General features: G+C 41.8%; 1 protein-coding gene across 1 annotated transcript in view; it reads left to right on the top strand.

Annotated features, from left to right (window-relative positions):
- AGBL1 (AGBL carboxypeptidase 1) overlaps window positions 1-23,809 on the top strand; it is a gene marked incomplete at both ends in the record, with an annotated part of 353,471 nt that overhangs the window by 109,112 nt on the left and 220,550 nt on the right. Inside the window, one exon of the mRNA XM_081337616.1 lies at window positions 23,297-23,477. Within this exon, the coding sequence (XP_081193742.1) occupies window positions 23,297-23,477 (181 nt within the window). The remainder of the gene's footprint in view (window positions 1-23,296; window positions 23,478-23,809) is intronic.

Consider the following 23,809-nt stretch of genomic DNA (forward strand, 5'->3'; position numbering starts at 1 on the left):
TATCCATTAATGGACCCTCCGTAATTGGGTTTCAAAACAGGCAAGGCTTGCTCTGGATCTTGACTCCATTTCCTAGAAGTAACACCTTCTCACTAACACTTTGCAAAATAATATCTATCAAATCACTAGTGCGTTTAGAATCTTAATTTGCTCTATCAGTTACAATTGTTATGCTACTTAGTTGTGTGTGTGTGTGTGTGTGTGTGTGTGTGTATGAAATGTAATCTCCTTGATAATTCATAATTGTTTTATAAGCCTTTGTCTCATCCCCCCCACCTCTTTTGTATTTTTCTTCATCAAATTTATTTAACTAACTGTAGTGGGGAAGAAGAAGCTGAGCTTGTCCAGGATGCTGCTGTTGGATTTTGTTTTTATTTTATTTTTCTAACAAACCTCTAGATGCAAAAAAAAGGGTGGCTCCAAACACTGGATGATTTCAAGCATTCTGTCTTACCCAGCAGCATTGCATTATGACCTTCTGTGACTAAGATGTAGAATTCTTTCCTGTGGCTTGATGCAATTTAGCATGTGTTGAATTTGGTTGATGAAAAGTTGGAAAGATTGTGCAGCCTTTTTCAGAAGGTGAAGAGAATAATGCGGACTCACGAGGTTTGGTCATTCTTGCTTCTCTGCCTACTTGGAGAGACACTGATTCTCCTGAAAAAACAAGGCTATATAGAAGATTTCCGTTGGATCTCTACTTCATCGCAGGATAACATGTGATTGCAATGTGTTGTGTTCTGTGAATCCTGGTTGAATCTTGACTTCATTCAGTAAATCTGAAGATGGTTTCCAGTCATTGCCAAGCCAACAGAGATGGAAGGCTCTCTTGTACTGCCATTTAGCATTTAGGAATGTAAATATTGGAGATATGGCTTGGTGCTGTTTGAGCTCCGTTGTTTTCTTGCAGACATTTCCTTTCCAAAGTACGTAACATCATTAGTGCAAGCAAGATCAGAGAGCACCAAGGACCCCACAAGATATATTGTGTGACTCTTGTGTTCCTTTAATGTTCTCCTAATATGCCTGTGAACGACGGCAACTCATGTAGTACTTTGGTTCTCCCTGGGCTGTTAGCATGTATTGAGATTTTTTTTTGAGGGGGGGGGATTCCTTTGAGTCAATGTGAACTCCTGGAAACTGCCTGCAGTTTTTATTTTATTTATTTATTTATTTATTTCGATTTATATACCGCCCTTTTCCTGAGGGACACAGGGCAGTTTACAGGGCAAATTAAAACAGTACAATATATACAGGTTAAAATAAAATTAAATTAAATAGCCCCAAAATAATTAAAAATTAAAACCTTAACCCAAAACACTCAGTCCAGGCCGGCAAGCTCAAATAGCCAAGTTTTTAGGTCCCGGCGAAACGAGCGAAGGTCGGGGGCCATCCGGAGTTCCACAGGCAGCTGATTCCAAAGGGCAGGCGCGCCCACAGAGAATGCCCTCCCCCTGGGGATCGCCTGCCAGCATTCCCTGTGTGGGAGCGCACAGGACGATGGGAAGTTGATGCTGGCAGCAGGTGTTCCCGAAGATAGTCCAGACCCATGCCATTTAGAGCTCTATAGGTCATCACCAGCACCTTGAATCTCACCCGGAGGGCAACTGGAAGCCAATGCAGCTCGCGGAGAAGAGGCATTACATGGGAGTATCAGGAAACCCCCATCACAACTCGCGCGGCCGCATTCTGCACCAGCTGAAGCCTGGCACAATTTTGGAAGTGGTTTGCCACTATCAGATTCTTAGGGCTTAGAAGTTTTTTCTAAGCATTTTGATTAGGTCAGAGACACCTACTGGCTTTGTGCCTAATATGGAACTAGAACTTCCCATCTCCCAGTGTCTAGCCTGGTTCCTTAACCACTACACACACTAAACTGGCTGTCAGCGTATTTGTAGCTTTGTCAACATTTGAACTGGTGGCACACAAAGTCTTATTTTCCTTTTAAACTAGATAAGGATTGAGGCCAACTCTCTCCACTTCCTATTGTTCACAGTAAACTCTCCAGTTGCGAAAGCTGTTAAATTGTTTCCCTAGCTTCCCAAATTGCACAAAGTTTGATATTCAGTTCAGCCTATGCCTGAACTGCAGAGAAAAGTTTGAATGGAATACATTGATCTCATGCTATTATTAACCACCAAGTTCTCCCCCTCTGTATTCCTCTTCCCATAAAAAGCCTGCTGATCTTTTGAAAGAAAAAAAAAGTTGCTTTTCATAATGGGGCTAAAACTATTCAATCTAGTTTTTGACAGAGATTTATCTTCCCTTCCTACACGTACCTTTTTTAAAGCGATTTGAAGCCTGTAGTGGGATGTAAGTCATGCACCTCCTGCTTGGAATCCAAGTATAAAAAGTTTCCCTAAAAACGAAGAACAAAAAAAGAAGAGAGAACTTCACAGAATATATAAGGCATTCATTATTTTTTTTATGTCATTAACATTGACAAATGTATTCTTTTAGTTAAATGAATAGCATTTTTAATTTAAAGGGCTTTTTGATGTCTTCTGATGTAAGTATGAGAAAAAAATGGATTGAAAAAAATAGCACTATGTAGATACCAATGGCTTTCTGTCCAGGAGGAAGTGGAATTTAACAGAATAACAGTATTTGAAGGGACCTTGGAGGTCTTCTAGTCCAACCCACTGCTCAAGCAATGGTTGTCCAATCTCTTCTTAAAAACCTCCAATGTTGGAGCATTCACAACTTCTGGAAGCAAGTTGAATTTGATGCTTCCTTATTCTGATGTGCCAAGCTGCATAACTAAAGTAGATACTTGTCTGCAATTTTTAGCAGAAACATTTCAAGATGACCAAATCCCCCAAAATCTAATTTTCTCCCTTTGGAATGTGGAAATAAGGCAACTGGCATCAAAAAGATGGAAGGCTGTACAAAGTTATTTGTTGTTTATAGCACATTCCATCTAATGCATTGAGCCTGTCATCAGATGGCAAGCATTTCTACCAATTTTTCCACCATCTATCAGTAGAGAGAGAGGAAAAACAAATTATACATTGAGATGCTAGAAGGTTCATGGTTTCTATGCAAAGTTCAAAACTATTTTTTTTTTAAAAGAGCACAGCAACCATTTATATAATGTTGGGAATGTGATCCTGAATACTATACAGATGATCTACTTGCAACCACAATTGGGACAATAATTAATGTCGCTAAGCAAGGCAGATATTAAGTGAGTTGTGCCTGATTTCACAATCTTTTTTTTTTGGTGTGTGTCATGGTTGTTAAGCTATTACTGCTGTTACTTGAATCCTGCTGTTGTTAAGTCAATTCGGATTCTCCCGTTGATTTCGCTTGTTGGAAGCCATCTGGGAAGGTCACATGATCCTGGGAGACTGCAACTGTCATAAGTACATGCCAGTTGTCAGAATCCAAAAAGATCTCGACAAACTCGAACAACGGGCCCTATCCAACAAAATGAGTTTCAATGTGGAGAAAAGCAAAGTCTTACATTTAGGCAGGAAAAACCCAAAGGTACAAATACAGAGTGGGCGAGACCTGGCTTAAAAACAGTAACTGTGAGAGGGACCTTGGAGTCCTAGTGGATGATCCCTGGACTATGAGCCAGCTGTGTGCAGCAGCAGCCAAAATAGCTAATACAATTGTGGGTTGTATAAACAGAGGCATAGAATCAAGATCACGCGAGGTATTAGTACTGCTTTATAAAACCCTATTAAGGCCACACCTGGAATACGGCAGCTGGTTTTGATCACCATATCACAAAAAAGATCTTGAAACCTTGGAAAAAATTCAGAGAAGAGCAACTAAGATAATCAAAGGCCTGGAGACTAAAACATACGAAGAACGGCTGCAGGACTTGGGTTTGGCTACTCTAAAGAAAAGAAGAAATAGGGGAGACATGATAGCAGCATTCTAGTATTTAAGAGGTTGCCACAAAGAAGAGGGGGTCACTTTGTTCAACAGAGCACCAGAGGGAAGGATGAAAAACAATGGTTGGAAGCTGATCAAGGAGAGAAGCAACCTGGAATTAAAGAGAAACTTCCTGACAGTGAGGACAATCAACCAGTGGAACAGCTTGCCTCCAGAAATTGTGGGTGTTCCATCACTGGAGGTTTTTAAGAAGAGACTGGACATTCACCTGTCTAAGATGGTATAGGTTCTCCTGCTTGAGCAGGGGCTGGACTAGAAGACCTCCAAGGTCCCTTACAGCTTTATTCTATTCAATCCAAATTTTGATTACTTGACCAGAGGGATGCTAAGATGCTTGTAAATGAAGAACCAGTTGTGAGTTACTTTTTCAGTGCCGTTGCAGTTTTGAATGGTCACAGTTTTGAATGGCTGTAAGTTGAGAACTACTATACCCGTGAAACTCTTTTGGCTTGCTATTCATTAAAATCAAATGTCACAATTTCCTACCCATTTTGAAGTCGGGAAATATGCTGAGCATTGTATAAATACGACTATAATATCTATCAATCAGTCTCTAAAAGTGACCATTAGATGGCAGCAAGAGAATACAAATAACTCTTAGTTGCCATCTAGTGTTCAGCTACATTTTTGCAACCCAAATGTAGTAATCCTTGTACGAACAAAATTGGAATGACCTGTTTTAAAAACAAAAATAACCAAGGAACAAAATTCTGGCTGACAATAATAAGCAGACATCACAAAAACCATGAATTTGTAGAGGATGCAAGGATTGGTTTCAGGGAGTGATCTCCATTATCGCCCTATCCAAAGAGTGTTTTGACTTGAATTTTCTGAGAATCAGGGAGGCATCCTGTCTTGTTACTGGCTTCCATGTTATAATAGTCTTTGGAGAAGAAAGAGAGCAATTCATGATTCGTATTGTCTCTACAGTGGGGAGATAGGAGTTGATCCTCATCAATTTTCTTCTTAATTGGATTTATGGCCCCCAGTATGATTACTGGGACTGGTCCAGGCTCTTTTTTTGTCTCTAGATGACATGTTGAGGAGACTAAGCTAGAGAGAATGAGACTGGCCCCAAATCACAAGTGGTTAGTTGGTCACTCCTGTCCTCAAAGGAGTCCTTAAACAGTTAGGTGCTTTTGAGTCAATTTTGACTCCTAATAACTGCATGGAGAATAGAATAGAATAGAATAGAATAGAATAGAATAGAATAGAATAGAATAGAATAGAATAGAATAGAATAGAATAGAATAGAATAGAATAGAATAGAATAGAATATGGAATGGAATGAATAGAATAGAATAGAATAGAATAGAATAGAATAGAATAGAATAGAATAGAATAGAATAGAATAGAACAGAGCTGGAAGGGACCTTGGAGGTCTTCTAGTCCAGCCCCCTGTTCAAGCAGGAGACCCTATACCATTTGGGACAAGTGGCTGGCCAGTCTCTTCTTAAAAATCTCCAGTGATGGAGCACCCATGATTTCTGGAGGCAAGCTGTTCCACTCACTGTCAGGAAGTTTCTCCTTAATTTGAGGTTGCTTCTCTCTTTGATCAGTTTCCAACCAAGTCCCGCAGCCGTTCTTCATATGTTTTTGTCTCCAGGCCTTTGATCATCTTAGTTGCTCTGAATTTTTTCCAAGGTTTCAACATCTTTTTTGTGATATGGTGACCAAAGTTGGCTGCCGTATTCCAGGTGTGGTCTCACTAGGGTTTTATGAATTCTCACCGTGTCTTAAACGCATAAGACTTTATAAGGTTCTCTTTGATCCCAGCCTTCCATCTCTGTTTTATTTTTTATTTTTTAAAAAAAAAAATTCTTTCCCCCTTCCCTTAACTTTGCAAACAGGTTTAGTGCCGCCCTACTGAAGAGGTGCTTGGCTCCTGTTCATAGTGTTGGGAATGAGGATTAACAGAAACACAACCGCTTGGGCTATGCTGACGTTAACACTGAGAAAGGAGCAGAGAAAGCAGACTCCAAGAGCAATTGTGCCACTGCCAAAGAGAACCAAACCAAAGGATCATTTGTAGTCATTTTCAAACAGTCTCCTGAAGGCAGCTCTCCCATGAAGGTGTTCTGCCAAGCAACAGATGCACGTCTGGCGTAGAATAAATGAAGTGCTCCAGAGGAGCAATTCTATGTCAGCTTCAAATTGGTGTTTGTGAGCATGCATGCACATGGATGCATGTCTACGGAAAAGAGAGAGCATAGCCTCTCCGGATATTTTTTTTAATTTTTTTTTAGCAGTGCCGTTCCAGTTAGTAAAAATTTGAGATTTTATTTCTTTCAATTATTAACATTTCCAGTATCCAGAATGTTTCAGATAACTCTTTGTTCTATTGTGTTTTTTTTTTTTGTAAAGAGCCAACATTTCAAATGGATGCTGAAAAGGGGGGGAAAAATACACCTCTCTCAAAATTGGACAATTCATTTTCAGCCGACCCTTCCCAAGGAGTTGGCTAATGTACTGACCTTACCACTTCACAGCCAGCCACCCCCGGGGTCTTGTGCTTTTACCAGTTTCAAGTTGGATTATTTTATGCAAATTAAACATATGTTCTTAAATTCAGCCCCTCTTGCATGCTTAGTGCTAAATCACTAGGTGGAGATAGAGATCTGTAGATTCCGGTAACTGCAAGACAGGAGCCTGATTAATTCTTATGTTAAGTATATTTCAGTTTTCCAGGACTTTATCCCAGGCTGGGGAAAGAGTTTCAAAGGCATATGAGAGTGAAGCCATAAGAGCAGTAGCCTAGAGAAGATGTTAATTTTCTTCTCTGTTATTTTTGTTTTGAATATATGAAATTAAAATTTTGCAATACAATAAAAAATATAAAGATGAAAAGAAAAAAAGATAGGAAATAAGAAAAAAGAATGTAAAAAAAGAAAGAAAACAGAATGTTGACTCCCATCATTCTTTCTCTCAAAGGAACTGCCAACTTACTCTTTCCTCTCTCTCTCTCTTTAACCCTTTCTAATCCTAAATCCACAATGCATCAGTTCATTTTTTTTCTTCTTTCAGCAAAAAGTCCATGTAAGGCAGGGGTGTCCAACTTCCAGCCCACAGGCTGGTTGCATAAAACGGAGGCCGCACCCACCCCAGCTGTGGCAAGGCAAAAAAAGTCATGATACATCGCGACATATCACGTGACGTGGTGAGTTTGACACCCATGATGTAAGGCTTCCGGTCTTTTAAACAAGTCTTTATCTTTTCCTCCTGACCAATTTCCTTCTCACTATTAGATCTTCTTCAGTTATTTGAAATAAATGCCTCTGCCATATATTTCGGTCACAATCCAGTGTTATGTACCTGGTGGTGACCTTACCTTCTTAAATGTATGCGTGCTTGCTTGTTTGTTTGTTTACTTAATATGCTGCTTCTTCTCCAATATCTTGAGGCAGATTACATGGAAAATTCTCTTCCTTGTTCCCCCACAGTAATAATCTCTTATGAATTAATTTCGGTTGAGAATTGCTTAGTAGGGGAAGGTTTGACAAGAACCATTTTCTTCCAAGTTAAAAAAAACAAAAACCCAACTCTGTTTAAGTGGTTAAAACTGAACAAATTCACTTTTTGAATGATGCTGTCCACCATCCCATTTGGCACTTTCAACCAAAGAAACTCCCGGCTCTTTAAATTAACCAAGAGTGTAGCTTTGTTGAAAAATCCATCTAGGCACAGCAGAAGCAAAATCAGTTCTGGGATTTTTCCCACGAAAACCCACATAGGTAAGTCCCCTTTTCCCCTCTGGACCATCCACACTTCATAGTTCAGTTATTTTGCTTTGGGAAAACTGCTCCAGTCAAACATTCTTCATGACTTGGCCTTGGTAGATAACATTTCTCCGGCAACAGACGGTTCACTTGCATTCATTAGCCTCCCTCCGCCCTTAGGAAGTCACCACCCTCCTCCTGTCACTGTCTGGCAAAGCTGCGAGCGAAAGCAGGTAGAGTCAGCTATAGAGTCGAGTCCGGTTTGACAGATGCACTGAAAACAGAATAAAGTGTGTTGTTGTTGTTGTTAGTTGCGAAATCATGTCCGACCCATCGCGACCCCATGGACAACGTTCCTCCAGGCCTTCCTGTCCTCTACCATCTTCTGGAGTCCATTTAGGCTCACGCCTACTGCTTCAGTGACTCCATCCAGCCACCTCATTCTCTGTCGTCCCCTTCTTCTTTTGCCCTCGATCTTCCCCAGCATTAGGCTCTTCTCCAGTGAATGTAACAAAAATCATATTGGGGATATTGGTATAAAGAGACTTCTCAGTGAATCTATAATAACTGCTAAGTACAATGAGTAAAGTTGTGCACGTAAGTTATAATTGTGTGGCTTCAGATCAGCTTTGACGTCTGGCAACTGCCAGGACATGTTCCGGCAGGCTGCTTTTGACAGCATTTTCAGAAATGGTTTGCCATTCCCTTCTTCCTTGGGCTGAGACTGAGTGACTCGCTCCAACTCAAACAGTTGTCTTTACGCCTAAGGCGTGACTAGAACTCACGGTCTCCCACTTTCTAGCACCATATACTAAGGTCTTATGCAAATGCATATATTTATTCTACAAATCCATAAAATATTATATTCTTTTTTATGTAAAAAATGACTGCCTGATGAATAAAAAAATGGCTTTTCAAATTATGTCAAAGGAGAAAAGAACAATGGAGTTCATAAGCTTATTTAATGAAAATATAGCGCTCTCTTTCTGTGTGTGTGTGTGTGTGTGTGTGTGTATGTGTGTGTGTACTATCTCTCACTGTGCAACTCTTTCTCCAGTAGTCTGCAGTCTGCATGGCTTCCATTACAACCCAAACATCCAGATTCAGCCATAGTTTCATTCCATACAGCATTAATCTTGTGAACTCTCAAGCTTGGTCCTTCCGTTATGTATTCAAGATGGACAGTATTTAATATTTTATTGTTATGTATATGTAGGGGTGTGGGTCTATAGTATGTGTCATACTATAGGTGTGTGTCATGCATGAGTTTCACTTTGAGAGCAGGCAACTAAATTTCATTTTTGATGTGTGCCGTTGTGTCCAGAGTAAAAAAAAAATGACAATAAAGCTTATCTTATCTTATCCATCTTATCAGGATGAATGTTCCTGAATGTGCCACCAGAATGAATTTTCAGCAGTGATACTAGTATTGTAAGTGAGACACCAGTTTTGAAAAACTATTAAAGAGATTCTTTTTTCTTCTGGAGAAACTCAGCCTCTCTACTCAATAAATATGCTCGAGCATAACCTGCTTCACTTTCCACCCCTGCTCAGATGAGTGTGGAAGGAACCTTAGATTGTGGAGGCTACGATTGTCATATTTCGCTCAGGTAGCATAAAATGGTGTGAAAAGGCCATTACTTCATTTAATTCACCACTAGTAAGGCTCATCCAAAGATATGAGTTTCTGGAACCCTTTCTCCTCAGAAAACATGTTTTGGGGAACCTACCTCCACTCTGCGAAGCAATTTATAGAAATTATATGATGCACCTATCCCAGAACCTATTTTCAAAACATATAGAAGTTGGCAATCAACACAAAATGCTTAAGAGGGTCTCAAATTGCCTCCTGCTTCAGAATAAATTCAGGCTTTGAAATAGATATTGTGGCAACAGTGTATAATGGATATTTCTGCCGCTTTGACTCCAATTTAGTGTAGTCTGCATTTACAAGAATGACTTTGGTGTTAGGAAACAACAACAGCATTGCAAATGGAGGCAGAAGAAGGCATGGGATGTTACCATTTGTTGTCTTCTGTTCTCAGTTCCAGTGATCCTGGAAGTTGAGTTCTTAGTGCTTTGTCTTCCCTAGCTTCAGGCTGAGAACTACCATTGCTACTGCTGAGTATAAATGGGAGGAGACATCAACTTGAGAAAAAAGGGCGACATGGGTAGAATCCATCCAGGCTGGCATGACAAAAAATTACTTGAGATAATATGATGAGTAGAGTAGAGTAGAGTAGAGTAGAGTAGAGTAGAGTAGAGTAGAATAGAATAGAATAGAATAGAATAGAATAGAATAGAATAGAATAGAATAGAATAGAATAGAATAGAATAGAATAGAATAGAATAGAATAGAACAGAACAGAATAGAATATCTTTATTGTCATTGTGTAACTCACAACGAAATTAAATGCTGTCCCCCGTGCACACTACACACAAGTCAAAACCACAAATAAGAACATACATTATATACACACATCCTTCACATTCTATTCACCACTGTGCTGCCCCTCATGTGTCTCTGAAGAGGGTTTGATTCTGTCTGAATAAAGACCCTGATACCAAGTTGATTTTTCCCTGTTTTGTTCATTACACTCCTGGCTACTGTTGACCTATTTAATGACGCCTGTCTTAAGTAAGCAGCAGCACTCAACAGTGAAATGAAGTGTATTCCATGCATATCAAGAAATCACCGGTTGAAATATGGAATGGCTATTGAATATGAATATAAACCCCTGGCCATTGGCTGTTGAATAGCACTGTGAATACTGTTGCCAATCCAATTTCTTGGGAAGGATTAGCAACCTAAATTAGGAGGCCAGGTCCAAACTTTAATATGATCAGTTACTTTCAAGGTCCCCATTAATAAGAACCCTCCTGGGCCTTGTGACACTTGGCTCATTCAGTTTCATTCCATTGTGATCTAAACCAAAGAGTCCAAATGATAAAAATCTGCTCATAACAAGGACTTGCTCAGGAGTCAAAACTTTGACGGAACTCCAGAGGGCTCCAGAGGAGACTTGGGTGGTGCTCTGAATACTTGGCTTTAAAAGCTTCTGTGTAAAGGTCCTGTTGATTGCCAGATTAACATCCGCTTCCTCGTTCCCTGTTGGTTAGTCTTGCCCACCCAGTTGCCTCATTAGCTCTCCTTGCTAACTCTTAACCTTCTTCTCTCTTGAACAGGTGAGGTTGTGCTCCATGCAGTGTAAATGTGCCACTGCATGGTGGTGACAGCTGCTTCAGAATGTTGTAGATAGATTGAAACTTCCTGGGGCTTCCTTGTAGAAGGCTGTGCTCAATGTTACATTGCCCATTGCTTTTTTGTGCTAGTAACTCTGTCTTTACATGAAATCACCAACTCTCTTGGGTCATTCGTTTAACAGTGAGTAAAGGCATCATGTCCCAATGTCTGGAACTCTTCTCTTTATGGCCTGGTCTTTTCAGATCTTTTCTCTTTCAAAAGATTTAGTCCATTCATACCATGCTAGCACAAAAGGAGGTTGCCAGGCAACACAGCTCACGAAACAAGCCCACTAGGATATGAAAATGGAGAACAAGGCAGTTCATGGGCAGAAAGCAATTTAATATTTGTAATGTTCTTATTTACTATGTGCAACACTACCAAAGGTTTGCTGTGTATTATAGAGGCAGATATATAATGTAAGGAAGAAACAAGGGGATTTTTTTTTTGCTCCCACCCCCACCCCCGGGTGCTGTATCCAAAAATTATGTCTGTACATAGATGCTTTGAAGCAGGATTAGGAAGGAGAGAGAAAGCATGGATGAAAACTGTCAGGGGAAGAAGTCAGAAGCACTTGGAAGTTTATGATGAAAGGAAAGGAATATTGAATTTAAAAATACACTCAGCAGGTTGCAGTTTCTGGTCAATCTTGTTTGGTCTTGTAAGCTAAGCAGGGTTGAATGCATTTAGTATCCTACAAGAAATTCCAGGGTTCTGGGCTAGATTAGGAAACTGAAATAGCATCCCGGATGAATGTGACAAGTCATTTCCATATTGTTGCCAAAAGAATTATCTGGACATGTCTATGAAATCACAGGCTTGAAATCAAGGTTCACCTGAAAGCAACTACATTTGTCTCTTTTATGGAGAGCTCAATGAAAACTTCTTTGGTGGCAATTTTGCAAGACTAGAACTCAAGGTCTCCTGGTTTCTGTCTTGATGCCTTAATCACTACTAGACCAAACTCATTCTCCGTGGTTCATCTCACCCAATGCCATTTTCAATGGTGGTCAGATGCCACTGGATTCATTCGGTAAGGCAGGAGCAAGACAGACGCATTCCACGATGGGCTACCTCCTCCTGTGTAGACTTATTTTGAATCTTGAGGGCAACAGTGGTTTGTAATATTTTTTTTTTAAATTTGCCACTTTAAAAAAAATGTCAATAAAGTGGCAATAAAGTTTCTCACTTCATTTCTTGAAAATAATCTCTCACCTTTTCACAAGACTTCTTAAACGTCATTTCACATTTTTTTTTAAAAAAATGTTCATTTATTTTGTTTAATCATGTGTGACGATCTGGGGTTTTCCATCTCTCTTGCTTTCAGGAACAATTCTAAAGAGTCACTCTTCCCTTTTGCATAGCTGTAGTATATGCCCAGCTCCCAACTGAGGCTAGCAAAATACAGATGTGGCTTGTGGACATTCATCCTTCTATTCCCCCCCACCCCGTTATTTAATTTACCTTCTTCTCTGAGTAAAGTTTTCCAGTTCAGAAAGTCTTGATTGTACCTTTTGTGATCTTGAATTGCAGTGCCTCAGTAAGGAATTTAAGTTTCCATATTAAATAATTTTAAAGTGTAAATCCTGCCTATGAGGAAGAGGAGATAGGCTCTCCATATAGAAGAACATCCAAAACAGTGTTTGCTGCTTATCTTCTGAACAAATACTATGCTACCACTTCAGGCATGATTAATCACATTCTACTGCATATAAGAGGAAATAGCATAATTCAGGGGATTAAAAAAACTAGTTTCATGAAATTTACAATTTAACTTAGTATTTGCAGTCCAAAAAACAAGCAGGATTGGAAATCCCTTTGCTGCACAGATTCCAGAGAACCTTGGCTAATCTGAATATGTATTTATTACATGTCTGAATATATCAGTGCCCAATTCCAGTGGACTTATTATTTGTGCTGTACTGCTGGGATCAATCCTGTCCGTGGCAGATTTTATTCCCTTCCTTTTTGAATCCAGAAAAAAAGCCGGAACCCGAATTGCTCACTCTTCTCTCCCCCTCCTTTGCCTTTCCCACCCCCTAACTGGCATCTGTTTGCATTGCTGCCTTCCATCTGAGCATGTCAGCATGCAGCGCGGTGTAACAAGACGTGGTATGTTGGATGAGGGTTTATGTAGCAGAAAAAAACGGTTCCTGCGCTTCCCCCCTCCTCATTATTTATGTTCCCTGAGAAGGTTATGCGCCACAGGAGGTTTCTGTAGAGATAAATGGCCTACCTGAAACTGCCTGGCAACTTCCCCAGAATCCAGAAAGAGCCCTGCGTGACACAACCACCAAATAACTTTAAAGAGTTGATCTTCACGGAGATCCTTGAAGGGCCTTGTGCAGGATTTGCAACTTTTGCAGGACCAGATCCATAGAGGAAGCCACTTTCTTTGGGGTTGAGAAGGCAAGTCATCGTAGCATGATGGCATGATGACATGATGGCATGGTAGCAGGGTAGCATGATAGCAGCCTCCCAATACTTGAAGGGCTGCCACAAGGAAGAGGGGGCCATCTTATTTACCAAAGCACCCGTAGGCAGGACAAGAAACAAGGGATGGAAACTAATCAAGGAGAGAAGCAAGCTGAAACTTAAGGAGAGAATTCCTAACGGTGAGAACAATTCACCAGTGAAATAAATTGCCTTTGGACATTGTGGGTACCCCAACACTAGAGGCTTTTAAGAAGAGACTGGACAGCCATCTATCAGAAATAGTGTAGGTCTCCCGTGAAAGCAGAGCTTTGGACTAGATGACCTTCAAGGTGCCTTCCAACTCTGTTACTGTTACAAGTTTAGATTCTGAACGCATGTTGCATTGATTAGGATTGCCTGTCTGCAGAACAGCTGCCTTGTTGGTGGTTCGTGGGGGGTCACTGAACATCCCATTTGTCAGAAAGTGATCGGAAGAGCTTTCTCCCTCCTGTTGTGATTCAGGGTCAGCCTGTGGGTTCGGCAGTTGGGTCGGACGACTCAGAGGAGGAGGAGGGGGGTGTTGAAGAGCTTGCTGAGGGGATTGGACAGCTTGATGAGAGCCCTCAGCCAGGCCCCTCCCACTTGGTCACCACGGAGACCCAGCTGTGTGAGCCTGACAGCGTGGATGAAGATGACCCACAGCTGGCCCTGTTCAAGGACACCCGACGGAGGAGGCAGTCAATTAGGAGTAAACAGAGGAAGGCAATGGGGCTTCTCAGAAGGAGGCAGAGAGAAGCCACGCCCTGAACTCTATATAAGGGGAATGTGTGGGGAGGGCTGGTTTGCTGAAGGCAACCGCTTGGATAGTTCATGTTTCTTTAAGCTCCTGTTTCTTGGTTTGTCTTGTTCCGTTTGTTTTTGTGGTAATAAATTTGGCAGGCGTAATTCCAGCCTCTTGCCTTCTTGTAAAAGGGGTTGTCCCTGCCTTTTCTGCAGGGCCGGTAGCAGGCTGGTACAGAACAGCTCCTCTCTTCTTGACACTGACAGGGCTCTTTATCCCGCCCCCTCCCAGCTTATCTGTTTTGCTCTGGACAGTTGGGCAGCTTTCCCAGTGAAGCCCTGGGCTTCAGTCACCCATCACTACAATTAACTGTGCTTCCAGGAGTCACCTAGAGCTCTGAGCCATACATATAAATAAAGATGTGCCGAGAACCTTGCAAATGCCAAGGGAGGAGCTGATGAAGACTTTAGACAGCTGTAAATTAGGGGCACCACCCTTAAGCAATATTGATCAACAGGATAATCATACGCTGCTATTGAAACCTGTGGAAGTTGCACATAATGTACTGGTACATGCATCCGTACGGGAGGAATGCTGTATAATAACAGCGTATAGATTATTCCACTCTGTTCTGATGTTGCCTGAGTTTGTTATGCCTTCCGTGGGCAAAAGTGCAAGGCAGCATAGCTGGTAAGGTCTCCATGGGCCACTAGTATCATCTCTGTTGCACCGAAGCCGTCTTTCTCAAGAAATATCCAGCTTCTCTTTTTCTGCATGGCTTTCAGGATGCTTAAGAAACTCTTTTAAACTTCTCTTGGTGGCATTTTTGAGCTTGCTTTCTTGTTTGAGCCCCCGTCATTTGTCCTCGCTCCAGCCAACCTAGCAGTTCGAAAGCAGGCAAATGCAAGTAGATGAATAGGTACCACCTATAAGCATGTGGGAGGATAAGAGCGTTCCATGTTTTGCCATACACTTTGTGCTGTGGCGTGATGTCATGCTGGCCACGTACCACGGAAACACCTTTGGACAATGCTGACTCTTTGGCTTATGAAACAAAGATGAGCACCAGCACCCCTAAAATCAGTCACGACTACTGGGGTAAAACCACAGGGACGCCTACTTTGCCTTTGTTGTTTTGAGTTGGTGAAGGATGCTATTGTTGGTGGTACTTTCTATTTTTATTTCAAATTTGAGGAAAATAGCAGTAGCAATAGCACTTAGACTTATATACCACTTCATAATTTATTTATTTTATTTTAATTCTATTTATATCCCGCCCTTCTCCGAAGACTCAGGGCGGCTTACAAGCTTAGCAGTAGCCTTCATTCTATGTATATGCCTGCTTATTAGGGCTTTCACACACACACCAAGCGGCATTATTACAAAGTCAGCTTAATTGCCCCCAACAATCTGGGTCCTCATTTTACCTACCTCGGAAGGATGGAAGGCTGAGTCAACCTGGAGCTGGTCAGGATCGAACTCCTGGCAATGGGCAGAGTCAGCCTGCAATACTGCATTCTAACCACTGCGCCACCATCAAATAAAGCCCCTTTTGCTAAAAGTTCTCTTCTGAGGTCTTTCCTTGACAATGAATGGAAGGCTGGGAAGCCAGAGAGGTTGCAAAGCTTCCCAGAAGAGAAGATTGGAATGGAGGGAAGAATGGAAGGCAAGACCTTTTTAACTTTTCCTCCAGCTACTTTGAACATGCAACAAGACTCCGTGAGAATTTCACCAAAATTACGGTAGAACAAATAGAGGAGAAATGTTTTCCATGATCCTAGACTAGATCATCTTGGAAGGACATAATCCATCCTATTGTGAAGGTAGATACTTGTGGTATGGGATCTTTTGGGACCAAAGAAAGTTCACCACAAAGAATATACTTTAGTTATGCTGGTCCAGGCTTTTGTAGCTGTCCTCAAAGAAGCGGTAATTGTAATGGGATATCTCTTGGCTGTTCATAGGTAACTGAGCAAGAGCCATCTGGGCTGTTGTATTTGCAGGGCTTTTTTTCTCCTAAAACGCTCAGAACAGAGTTCTGGCACCTTTTTTGGATGGAACCTTGTAGGGTAGGCAAGGCGGGTTGTATGACATGTGTGAGTTCCGGCACCTTTTTCTTTTACAAAAAAAGCACTGTGTATTTGTAAATGGGTAATCTAGCTTCTGACTGATCTTTCCAGTCCAGCCAGTTTCTAATTGGTCCATGTCACTGGAATCAGAGTAAGCTAGTTTCTGTTTGGCTATTTATCCAGGAAAGCTTCCCAGTTGCTCTGTTTCAAGGAATTTTTTTTTTATTATTATATTTTTATACCGCCCTTCTCCCGAAGGACTCAGGGCGGTGTACAGGGCAATAAATAAAAAACAGAATACAAAAGTTAAAAACGATTAAATATAATGCCCAAATTTAAAATTTAAAACAGTACTTAAAACATATTAAAACCCCAACCCTAACCCATCAGACCAGGTCAGATTGCTCAAATAAATACGTTTTTAGATCGCGCCGGAAGGAGCGAAGGTCGGGGGCCATCCGGAGCTCAACCGGCAAGCGGTTCCAAGTGAACTATTGCCTGATTGGCCATTTCTTTGAAATAGGCTCCTGCTTGGTGTTTTTTTGTTTTGTTTTTTGAGATGAAGCTGGTACACATTTTTTTTTGCAGCTGGTTATTTAAGGGCTGTTTAATCTTGGTGTAGATTAAGATACCAGTCTGTCCTTGTTCAGTTGCCTGTGAGATGCTGAAAAGTACACTATGAAATAGATTGCTTTGCCTCTCAAGATGTCAGCCACAACTTCCAGAAAAAATGATAGGACCACCTGAAAATTAGATCATGGTCATTTAGCCCAGAAGGTTATTGCTGCTTGATGCTTTACTTAATTTGCTGGTGGAAATGATATTTAGAAGGGTGCATCAAAAGCCAGAGAATATTAAGGATATGGAAAGAGAAATAAAACAGCAACATACTCGCCATTTTCCTGTTTTGAGGAGAGGGGCATTGCCCCCTTCCAAAAAATATCAGTTCCGGCAAATTAATTAAATTATAGGGGCAGGGAGAGGATGACTTGCAACATGGGATTCTCGGAATGGGAAGAAGCTGACTCCACTTAGCCCTAGGGTTGGAATAAGGTTTGAATTTATTCCAGCAGAAAAGAACTTGTCACCCACATCTATTCCATTTGTCTCCTCTACTCTTTAGCCTGTGCCAAACACAGGCTTGGATTTTGCAGTATTATTGGTGGATCGCCAGCGCTCATCTCTTAAGTCAGAAATGAAGACCACAATCTGTTGCTATGCTTTATCGAATGGCGAGAATAGATCAGAATGGTTAACAGCTATAGTCATCGGTTATTAGAGAGAATGGGAACGAGAGAAAAGCAATGTGTTCTATCTGGCCATGCGCTATTTATAGCTGTTGTCCATTAGGGCTCTCATGAGTGCAATTCCTAGCCACGAGTGTGTAGCCCTATAAGTTTCATTCAAGTAATAAGAACAGAGACCGGCTCTAAATCATGATGGTAGGAAAAAAAGCAAAGCAAAGCAAAAAAAAAAAAGAAAAGAAAAGAAAGGAAAGCAGGATTGAAAAGGGGTGGGTGGGTCAGCAGTCAGTGGCGTTGGAACGGGAATGGGAAACACAGTATGGATCTCAACTCCTTTTAAATAGGAGTGCCTAATTATTATACTATTATTATTGATACTACTGCCAATAGTTAGGGCTTCATCCTTACTACACCACACAGCCACTACAGAAGGCTGGTTGTGTCCCTGCTTGGACCATAGGTCAACCAGCTGGTGCTTTTGAGCAACTCTATTGGAAAAGATCTATCCAACAGGGGGAAATTGATTTAAGATAATACTTAATAAATATGACTTAAAAAAGAAGGGGTATCTATGGAATAAAAATGAAGCCATGCACAGCCAACCTAGAAAAAATGGTCTTTAGTCATAGGTCAGCAGGATCTGATGTAACGTTAGAGAGAAAAACTTTCTAAGCTAATTTGGATAGTGGAAGCCATTTCCTAACGGAAGTGGCGGGGTCTACTTTACTGGTCCAAATCTGTCTTTAACTTGGTTCACTACTGTTATCCCCGAAATTCAGCAGAACCTAAGTGAAGTTTGGCCAAATGTACAGCAGAATTCTAATTGCAGTTTCTTCAGTTAGAAGTGAAGAAGCTTCTTGGATTAGAAGTGAAATGTTTTCAAAGGAAAAACAATGACAAGGAATTCCAGTTTGGAAAAGCACCTTTGGGTCCAACTACAGTGGTCAAGCAAGATTGTCCTCCTTGTAAAACCAATTAACATTTGCTTGACTGTGTCAGACCTTCAAAACTACTCTGGCTACAGCCATCATTCTTTCTTTTTCGGTCACCACAGCAACGGAAGGGGGGAGGTGCATTCTTCTAGTTCAGCCATAACAATAACTTTTTTGTGGGAACCAAGGTCAAGTGTTTGGCAGGCTGTAGCTACTGTTAGAAAGCCCGCCAAAGGTGTTCATTGGGGATTGTGATTTATGACACATTTAGGGGGTGGAGAGTTTAACTTTTACTTTGTAACCTTTTTTGTGGGGGGGGACTTTCAGTCTTGGTTTCACTCTTCTCATGCTGATGTTATGTAGCCATTAAAATTGTTCTTTGAGGAAAGCAATTGCCTCAGAGTTCTTATTTCTACTGGTCTCATCTATTGGAACCATGATAGACTGGTTTGATTGCCAGTCTATTTGCACCAAACAGAACCATGTTATATCTGTATTATTGACTCTGACTAGATGAGATGGAACCTGTGGGCTGTGGCCCACTATTGGGCCACGGCCTAATCGCCACTGGGCCGCATGAGTGGCTGGCTGATGCATGCTCACGGCCCCACTTGTGCGAGCCTCATTGTGGGTGCTTGCGGCCCCACTTGTGTGAGCCTCATTGCAAGCATGCATGGCCCGCTCGCCGTGCACGCCTGCAGCCCCAGACACACAAGCCTTGTTGTGGGCGCTTGCGGCCCCAGTCACACAAGCCTTGTAGTGGGTGTTCCTGGCCCCACTCGTGCAAGCCTTGTTGCGGGTGTTCGCAGCCTGAGCTGCGCGAGCTTCATTGCGGGTGCTGATGGCCCCACTTGCACGTGCATCGCCACAAACTTCGCCTCCCACAAAATCATCCCCTCTTTCCCCCCTCCTCCCCACTCCAGACTGCCAAGGTTGGGGAACTCTGCACTAAGGGCTATGAATGGATGCATACGCCAGGGATGAGAACTGCCAGGAAGTGGATTCCCCGCTTCCTTATCCATCAGCGTTGAGGAAACACTCGGTTGTCTGCACAGAGAAGCTGCATTCCCCTTAAGATCCATGGGGCAACTGAAGTGCAAACAGCAATGGCTTCTTTCCCTAGAAGTGAGAAGTGCAGGCAGTCCTTGAGTTACGAGCACAGTTGAGCCCAAAATTTGTGTTGCTAAGTGAAACATTTGTTTAAGGGGGTTTGCCCCTTTTTACGACTTTTCTTGCCACCGCTGTTCAGTGAATCATTGTATTTGTTCAGTTAGTAACAGGGTTGTTAAGTGAATCTGGCTGCCCCCATTGGCTTTACTTCTCAGAAGCTCACCAAAGGGGATCATAGGACCCCAAGAGGCCACAACCATCATAAATACAAACCACTTGTCAAGCGCATGTGGCCACGGGGATGCTGTGTGAAAAATGGTCATAAGTCATTTTTCAGTGCCGTTGTAACTTTGAACGGTCACTAAATGGAGCGTGATAGGCTGAGGACTAGATTTCTTGCATCATCCTTGACTAGATTTCTTGCATCATCCTTGCCTGCATCCAAACCTTCCGAGGCGACTAAATGTAGCTTTTCATCTCTAAGAACTGATCTGGCTAAGCATGAAAAAACAGTTTCGGAAGCCGGCTGGTGCAATCCATGGTTGTTTTTCCACAGAAGGAAAGCAATCTCTCACTAAGTGTCACCCATCAAATCATCTAATTGTCAGAGAGGCTGCCAGCTATGGATCAAGATTGTCAATGCACATCATTTTCAGAACGAAGATATTTCATTCTCTTCCCTTTATTATTGGCAAACCTTGAAAGGGATTTGGAATCCGAAGTGGCGGTTCATTATCTCAACAAGAGAGAGACTGGAATTATGTTTGCAGGCTAGTGTAATGATGTTTAAAATGAGACAGTAAATAAGGGCTGGGATGTACATCAACTTCCTAGTGAGAGATTGGACTTACTGAAGCCTCACTGCTTTTTTATTGGTTCTAACAGCCACTACCACTATTACAGAGAAGTCTTTTAACCAGTTTGCTCTAGTGGTTAAAGCGCCGGGCTAAAAAATTGGGAGACCACGAGTTGTAGTCCTGCCTTAACCGTGAAAGCCAGCTGGGTGACTTTGGGCCAATCACTGGGAGACATTGAGTTCTAGTTCCACCATAGTCCTGAAAGTTAGCTAGGTGACTTTGGGCCAATCACTGGGAGACATTGAGTTCTAGTTCCACCATAGTCCTGAAAGTTAGCTAGGTGACTTTGGGCCAATCACTGGGAGACATTGAGTTCTAGTTCCACCATAGTCCTGAAAGTTAGCTAGGTGACTTTGGGCCAATCACTGGGAGACATTGAGTTCTAGTTCCACCATAGTCCTGAAAGTTAGCTAGGTGACTTTGGGCCAATCACCGGGAGACATTGAGTTCTAGTCCTGTCTTAGCCATGAAAGCCACTGGGTAACTTTGAGCCAGTCACTCTCTTTCAGCCTAACCCACGTCATAGGGTGGTGGTTGTGGGAAAATAAGGAAGAAGAACAGTGGTGGGATTCAGCCAGTTTGCACCAGTTTGGCAGAACTGGTAGCTAATGTTTTGTTGCCCAGGCCTAGAATGGACTTCTGGAAGCAGCATCCACACAGAGAACCAGTTGTTCACCTATTTGAATCCCACCACCGAAGAAGAAGGCGTGTTGGATATCCCAAACTTGCTTTTTTCACGAGGCAACTGGACTTCCTTGTTTAAGAAAAACAAACAAGAAGAACAAGAAAGAAGAACCAGAAAGTCCAGTTGCCTCGTGAAAAAAGCATCTTTGGGATAACTATGACCCGGATGATTGAGAATCTCCATAGATGTGTGTTGGATGTCTTTGCTGCCTTGAATTATTGAATTATTTGTAAAAACAATAAAAGGCAGGAGATTAAATATAGGTTAGCACTGATAAGGTTGCCTAGTTAGGGTAATGAAACGTCTGCAAGAAAACAAGCAAGCTCAGAGAGCACAAAGGATCCCTCATTTTATCCCTGAGCTACAAATATTCTCATATATGTGCATATGTTTGTTTATTTTTTATTTATTTATTTATTTATTTATTTATTTATTTATTTATTTATTTATTTAATTGAATTTGTATACCGCCCTATTCCCGTAGGACTCAGGGCGGTTTACAGGGCAGTTAAAACCATGAAATACAAAAAATTAAAATCAATTAAAAACAATTAAATTAAATTCAAGCCCCAAGAGTAAATCTAAAACCCAGTTAAATTAACAACCCCACAGTCTGGACCAAACAGATCAAAGAGCCAAGTTTTCAGGTCGCGGCGAAACGAGCAAAGGTCGGGGGCAGTCCTAAGTTCCGTGGGTAGTTGGTTCCATAGGGCAGGCGCACCCACAGAGAACGCCCTTCCCCTGGGAATAACCCGCCGGCATTCATTAACCGGCGGTACCCTGAGAAGGCCCTCCCTGTGGGGGCGCACAGGACGATGGGAAGATGATGCCAGCAGCAGGTGTGTATGTGTGTGTGCGTGTGTGTGTGTGGTTAAAGCCCCTCCCCCCAACTGTGAAAACTGCCACCCAAGTATCTAAATTGGGAGAGGGGGTGAGAATCTTGGGGTAATACTATGATTTGTGCCATTTCAAACATGACACCCTGGTTTTGAGAATGCCCATAGAAGAAAGGAAAGAAAAACAGCACGAACGAAAACTTTAGCAAGTAGAAAAATGAATTTTCTGCTGTGATGACGATTACCCATTTTTCTTATCATCGTTTTTTTTTCATTTATTTTTATATTTTTATATCTACATTTTAGTTTTAAAATACAGTTTTCCTTTAGAAAACCCCCCTTCCCCCTCCCTCCTCCCCTCCCTACCTCCCCCCTATCCCCCCCTCCCCCTCCCCCTCTCCCTCCTCCCTCCCCTGCCTCCCCCCCCTACTTCCCCTCCTCCCCCCCTCCCCCCCCCGACTTCCCAGAGCAAAATACAAGGTATATATCTAAAAAGCAATCATAAACAATCATATACTAACAATTATAAACTCTAAAATCCATCACTCTCTAGCTTATATAGAGTAAACCAATCCTTAATAATACTAAATATGTATAAAGAACTAAAATAAAAGAAAACTAGCGTCATTCCCATCTATGTTCTTCCACAATTCACTATTTCCTAAACATATTCTCATTTACACATCACAAGCACCTATCCCTATTAAACTCTCTAGCCAAAATAGGCTATAATAGATAGTTCTTACACAAATTAACCCACATTAACCCACAAAACTTTCTTCCTCTTCCTCTGTAGTAAATTGTCCATTAATTCCAAATTAAAGATTCTGTTACCATACATATCATCCCAAAACTCTTAAAAACACAACTACCACTTGACTATCAGTATCATCGTTTTTTTATGATGGCTTTATGAGGGCTATTTTGTTTCCATTTCAACTTGCTTCAGAGATCGCATTTCTTGAAAGATGGACCCATTTCTTTAAAACTTGCGGTTTCTTTTTGCAGAGTTTAGTGGGGGAAAAAAACCCCACAAAGATGAATAACTATTCAAAATGCCATTCTACCCTGTAGGAGGAATTGATACGGTTCATACTTACCCAAAAGGATGTGCTTTTCAAGTTGATGATGTCTGGATAAGTTAGACTACAAAATTCTCAACTGTGCTGGGGGATGACTAGCTTGGATGAGCATCGTATAGCAACAGTTCTGAAGGGTCTCCAGTTTGAAGAAAGACCCATTTCTACACCGAAGGTGCTTTTTCACGAGGCAACTGGACTTTCTTGTTTTTCTTTGAAAACATTTCGGTTCTCATCCAAGAAGCTTCTTCAGCTCTGACTGGAGGGTGAGGAATGGAAGGATTTATATTCCTTGAAGACATCTGGATAAAAGAATGCAAATGACCAGCTGTCTGCAAGGAATATAAAATAGTCCCATAGTTCAACCTTGCATTACAAATATTCCCATCTGTGGGTATAAAAAGTATGTTTTCTTTCTTTAGGTGAGCGTCCTTATGTTGTACTCACAGCACGGGTTCATCCTGGTGAGAGCAATTCCAGCTGGGTTATGAAGGGGACTCTGGAGTTCCTCCTCAGCAACGATCCACTTGCTAATCTCCTGCGGCAATGCTTCATCTTTAAAATTATCCCCATGCTGAATCCAGATGGAGTCATCAATGGCCAGTGAGTTATTTTATTTAAATACTTATTGTATTTTTGCATCGCTGTAATGACGTAGGGAGCATAGTGGCTTGTGTGGCTGGAAGTTAGCAAGCCCACGTTTGAGATCTGAGTGCTGCAGTGGGGTGGGGTGAGCTCCTGTCTTTCACTCCAGGTCCTGCTAGGGACATGAAAGGAACCCCCCCCCCAATCCATGCAAGTCCCCCACCAGCACTTCATCTTCCCATGACCCTCACCTGATGTGACCTCTCCACCACAAGACACACCACAAGACCGTCACTTGACATGACCTACATTTGACCCATCACACGACCCTCACTTGATGTGACCCACAC

The sequence above is a fragment of the Vipera berus genome, assembly GCF_964194415.1.
Source record: "Vipera berus genome assembly, chromosome: 12".
NCBI classification, from domain to species: Eukaryota; Metazoa; Chordata; class Lepidosauria; order Squamata; family Viperidae; genus Vipera; species Vipera berus.